We start from the raw sequence: 5,940 nt of genomic DNA, 5'->3' as shown, positions 1-5,940 counted from the left end.
GGATGAAATTTTGCAGAGAAAATGAGACAAGTTAGACTTATAGGTACTTTGGACTAAATTTCACCAAAATGGTTCATTTTTTTTTCATATTTAGTAAATGGGCAAAAGCCAAAAAAAAATTATAGGAATGGACAATTCTTGGTCAATGCCAATAGCATAGGCAATATTAATTAAATTTATTAATTCTTCCGCTTTTTATTTTTTAATTAAAGTTTCTAACTGGATTCATAATTTTAGTTTAAATAAAATTGGACATTGGATTGACAATTTCTCTCAATTAAAATTGTCACTTCGGTTGGCAAGTTCACTTGATTTTTTTTTTTAAATAATTAATTTTTTTTAAAATTAAGAAATTTATTTAATTGATGTCCAAGAATTAGCCACCCCTAACATGGTTGACGACCTCAGTCATATACAGTTAGATTAAATGATTGGTGGTGTGATTGTGGCCACTTCCAAACTCTCTGACTTTCCCTGTCGTCACGTTATTGTCGTTTGTTCCTCTTGTCATTTACAAATGACGACATTCATTGATCCGGTTTACAACCTCCACACAATTAGAATAACATATCAAGTTGAATTTCATCCCGTTCGAAACGAGGATTATTGGTCTACTTATACCAAACCAAATTTCATACCAGACCCCCACATGCGACGTAAAAACTCAGGACGACTAATTACAACTCGTTTGCATAATGAAATGGATCAACCAATTCAAAACAAGCCAAACAAATGTTCTTACTATCACACTGAAGGTCATAACAAAGGAAATTGTCCATTTAGACAGTAGAATCATCATTTGTAATGTTGTTCTTATCAAATATTTGAATATCATCTTCTTTTAATGACTTTTATTCAATATTTTCATTTATTTTTTAATACATTTATTTTACATAAATACATGTATATTATTACTTTTTACATATTATATAATTTATACTTTCATATATTATATAATCTAAAAATTTATACATAAATCATATCACATTTTTATAAGTGTATTTTTAACTTTAACAATATTTAAAAAATAGTAAATATTTTTAATTTATCAAGCAACTAATTTTTAACTCAATTTATTTAAAATTATTGTAAAAAAATAATTTAATTCTTCAACTTTATATATCATTTTCTTAAATTAAATTAAATTAAATTTTGATATTATAATTAAAATAAAAATTTTAACTATATATTTTTATTTCCAAAAATATTAATTGTCATTTCTTTAAAAAAAATCAACTGAACTTGCCAACCGGATTGAAAACTTTAATGGAATGAAATTGTCAATCCAATATCCAATTTTATTTAAGCTGAAGTTGTAAATCCAGTTAAAAACTTTAATTAAAAAATAAAAAAATGGATGGATTAATAAATTTAATTGTTGTTTTCTATTGACAAAAAATTGCCCATTTCTATAATATTTTCTGCTTTTGGCTTTACGTAAATATGGAAAGAAAAAAGTGCACCATTTTGGTGAAATATCCTACTTTTGGAAGAAAAAAAACTGAAGGACAGCAACTCTTAATGGAAACCAATACTAGACATAGCAGGTTGGAAAGGTTTAGAGTCTTAAGCTTGGGAATGTTCGGGCTGTAGATTATAACAAAGGTTATCACGGATCAGCAAATACTGCCCCACAAAAGCAAAAAAAGGTTCAACAGTCTAATGGAAGGAAGATGAAGGATCAACAAAGTGGATGGAATCACTCAGGCGACTATGTGAGGTGGTTGTAAAATAATATAAAAACAGAACACAGTAATTTTAGTTTTAAGCACATGGTATGTTAGGTGAGGTGGTCCAACGTTTTTTTATGAGATTTTTTTGTTTTTTTATGATAATTCTTAGTTTATAGTATATATATTATAAGAAAATTATTTAATAATAATTAAATTTATAAATAAAAAATAATTAATCATTATATTATTAAATTAAATATTATTTTAAAAACTAAAAAATATTAATATTTAAAATGCTTTTATTATTAAAAAAAATTAAAATAATTTTTAAATTAGTTATTTAAATTAGATATCAAGATTTTAGTTACTAATAATTTAGATTTTAAATTAATCTGTAAAAAATTAATAAATATTAATTTAAAATCTTAAATATTAATTTAAAAATTATTTTATAAATTTTAAATAATAATATAAATTATTTTATATATTAATATTTTTTTATAAAATAAATTTTAATTTAGTTTACAATGAAGTGTAAATTTCCATGTATTAACATATAAAATGTTAAAGTAACCCAAGTGTTATTTTAATAACTAAAGTTTCAACAAAAAAAAAAAGAAAATCAGTATCCATTGGCTAAATGCAAACCCTTTCCAATCAAACATTGTTTCAGACTTTACTAGCTTGAGCAACCAACGACGTAACACAATTTCTGTTGGAACAAGTAGATGGGTGATTAAAGAAAGACATAAGAGTAGATTAACAGCATAGTTAACAAGAGTGTATGAACGATTATGGATTGAGGTAGTCCCAGGTTAAGGGCTTAAACACATGAGCAGCTTCAGTCTCTATGGTGTGCAACTGCTTCTTTGCAAGGTGCATGTACACAACCCAATCACCATTCCCCAAAGGACTTGGCATTGGCATAACATAACCAGCTTCACCACCCCAAGGAAAATGGTATGATGCAAACACAGCCTTCCCCCACCCAAAATCCACTTTCTCCTGCGGGAACCTCTGACCGGAGGACACCACAAAGGCCGGTCCTTCATCTGCACGATTACAATAAATTCTCGCCACTCCAGGAATCGGCCTCTGACCCTCCACCCAATCAATTAGTCCTAAGAAGTGCTCCTCCGTCGCCGCCGCTGCCAAAAACTCGTGAACAGCCTCCACCACAAACCCTAGTGGCTCCTTCACCAACTCCTCCACTAGTTTCCCTCCAAAGGGTATTGAAAGCACGTTCCCAAAGTAACACTCCATCATTGCTTCACTCTCTTTGTCACCATTGCCTAGTCTCTTCCTTCCCTCAACCACAATGCCCATTTTGGCCGTAACCCTTTTACCATTTCTGTCTCTTGAAGCTGCACGCGCAACCATCTTCCATAAGAACGCCGAGAAACACTCCAGCTTTGTGCGCGTGGCGGCCAGGGACTGCATGTGGTGGAGCTGCTCTGCCGTGACGTAGTAGATGCGGCTGAGGAGAGCGGAAGCGGCGGTGGTGGGAGCGGGAGGGAGGTGGGAGATGGGGGTGTAGAGGTGGTGTAGAGAAGGGTGGATGGAACCTGGACGACGAGGGCTGAGGAGGGAGCGACGGAAACATGGGTGGCAGGAAGTGGCGGCGAGAATGGTGGTGGGCTTGGAGGTGGTGGGGTGGGCCATGGCAGCCCATGAAACAAGAAACATGTTTGCTGAATATGCATCTGCTATGCGATGATCAAATGTGCATCCCACTATTATTCCTCCACACCTCAGTGCAGTTGCCTGAAATCCAAACAAAATTTATCTTAACTTCAACAAAAAAATTATATGCGCATCATCCCAGTAATATAGCTTATTTAACACGCACTGTAATATATGATTTCAATAAAAAAAAGTTACAATTAATATTAATTTTAATGAACTCAATCATAATTTTATTAATTTTTATAAACAATTTAAGTTATCAAAATTTGAAGTAAATAACCACGCTCTCGCTCTGTCAAAGAAACATTTCTCTTTTTTGGGTAAGTTAATTAAGTTAGGTTTCTGGTTGTCCATGGATTTGACTTTACGCTCACTGAAAAAGATTCAATACCTAATATTGGTATTCTCTCACACGTGAATATAAAGCGGGGAGAAAAAGATTCAATACCTAATAATGTTATGGAAAATTACCCTTCTTGAGACTTTTTATCTACTAACAACTACTTTTTATAATAAAAATAATAATAAAGATAAATAAAATAATAATTTATAAATTATAAGTTGGATGTAAGAAAAAAGAGCAATGATACTTGATTGAAAAAATTCACACTTAAATAAATTATCATTTTATTTACTTAGAAAAAAGTAGTAAAATAATTTTTTTTTAGTATTTTGGCATTTTCAAAAAAACTGTATTCAAAGAAAAAATGGTGATATTATTCTCTCAACTGAATAAAGTGTAGGAGAAAAAAATTGAATCCTTAAAAAACTTGTGATCCTATCTTACAACTCATTTTATTATTTATGTATTTAATAATTTAATTTATATTTTAACTAAATAACTTAGTTTTACATATTGTTATTATTATTATCATTATTTATGCTTGTTATAAGAATATCAAATTGGAAAAGTGGTTTCAAAACATATTTATCCAAAAAGATTCAATACCTAATACTGATATTCTCACAGCTGAATAAAGTGGGGGAGTTAAAGATGAAAGGAAAATAAAACTTATGACAGTGACGTGCTAAAGCTAAATTAAAAAGTATGAGAACATCAAAATTGTGAAATATTATTAGTGTATTGTATAGGTACTTCATTTTCCGTTTTCTACGGGATTAATGCGACAACAAGAACTAAGATACTAACTACTTCCTTTTAGTGTATTATGACCTTATTATAGGATTAATCGAACACTAGTTGTGTTCCAAACCAACATTCTAATATTAAATTTGGTTCAAACCTGTTCCAACACTAAGAATAACACGTTTGTTCCAAATCCAAACCTACTAGATTTCTTAGTATCCCTCCCTCTTTTTTATAAGATAGGAATTTGATTACTTTAAGACAACATTAATACGAGATATAGAAAATATTATATTGTGAATTAGTGCTAAGGAAACACTACTTATTCATATTTTATATATATATATATATATATATATATATATATATATATATAAATCATCAAAATAAAAATTAATTTTAAAGACAAAAAATAATTAATTACTATATTAATTAAATTAAATAGCATTTTATAGACAAAAATATTAATAATAAAAATTTATAAACTAATTTTTAAATTAATATCTAATTAATTACCAAACTTTGAACTATAAATTTTAGAATATAAACTGTTAATTATAATATTTTTTAATATAAAATATTATTATATTATTATAATATGCTGTTAAATAGATGTGATTTATTTCATCGGTGTAAAACAATTTTTTCCCCAAAAAAAATATGAAAATTGAAGTTTTTACCTGGACAGCAAGCACACCATTTTTCTTCTTTGGAACAAACTTGCCTTCAATAGATTGATCTGGGTTGTAAAAGTTGAGGTTCTTTAGTTCAACATCTGCCTCAGCTTCAACAAAATCAACCCCACGATTGTTACAAAGAACTTCAGGTTCATCCATGTTGTTTAGCACCACTTCACCAGCAAACACATAATAAGATATTAGGGTTTGTGCCAAGGCCTTTTTCAAAGACCCCACCATGGATCCAAAGGTCATTTTGTTGGTGCCACAATCCTCCATGGTTGCTGTGGATGTGAGAATAGGGTTCTTGTAGCAAAGGAAAACTCCTACATCGAGGGGAGGTAGAAGCAGATCAAGGTTGGAGAGTGGAAGCCAATGTTCTTGCATTGGTAACACTGCTGCCACCACCTCTTCATTGGTCACATCCACTGAAAAATCTCCATTTTCAGCACACATTTTTTTATAAGAATAATGTATAATTTAGGTTAAGATGTGATTTGTGGGATAGTTCTTTATGTCTTGTTTATTATTTATAAGGCTAGTTGGATGAGCCTACAGAGTCTTTGATTGGAGTCAATGTTGGTTCATCTAGTCCATTATTTTTATTTTTAATGAAAAAAATAACATTATCTAGATGTACTAGTGGTGAACAAATCCTCCAAAACGCTTTATTGGGTTTAATGCTTTATGGAGAACTTTAGTTCGTTCAATCATTGACAAAAGATTCCCATACACTTTATTTAGAATCTTATATATGAAGATTTAGGTCTGAAATGTGAGCACGATAAGGATCGAAAGTACATAAAATTTAATCGAA

The 5,940-nt window shown here is 30.2% G+C and overlaps 1 protein-coding gene across 1 annotated transcript; it reads right to left on the bottom strand.

The window, feature by feature from the left end:
- Positions 1-2,323: 2,323 nt before the first annotated feature.
- On the bottom strand, positions 2,324-5,629 carry LOC137831070 (coniferyl alcohol acyltransferase). The gene is made up of 2 exons (XM_068638585.2): positions 5,127-5,629; positions 2,324-3,437 (listed from the first exon to the last, which is right to left on the bottom strand). Exons 1-2 carry the CDS (start codon positions 5,577-5,579, stop codon positions 2,466-2,468), a joined length of 1,425 nt encoding a protein of 474 aa, XP_068494686.1. The 5' UTR covers positions 5,580-5,629; the 3' UTR covers positions 2,324-2,465.
- Positions 5,630-5,940: the final 311 nt, after the last annotated feature.

Source organism: Phaseolus vulgaris, chromosome 6, assembly GCF_051622355.1.
Source record: "Phaseolus vulgaris cultivar YP4 chromosome 6, ASM5162235v1, whole genome shotgun sequence".
In the NCBI taxonomy this organism is placed as follows: domain Eukaryota; kingdom Viridiplantae; phylum Streptophyta; class Magnoliopsida; order Fabales; family Fabaceae; genus Phaseolus; species Phaseolus vulgaris.
The sequence above is the reverse complement of the archived record's forward strand: the minus strand, read 5'-3'. Positions and strand labels throughout refer to the sequence as shown.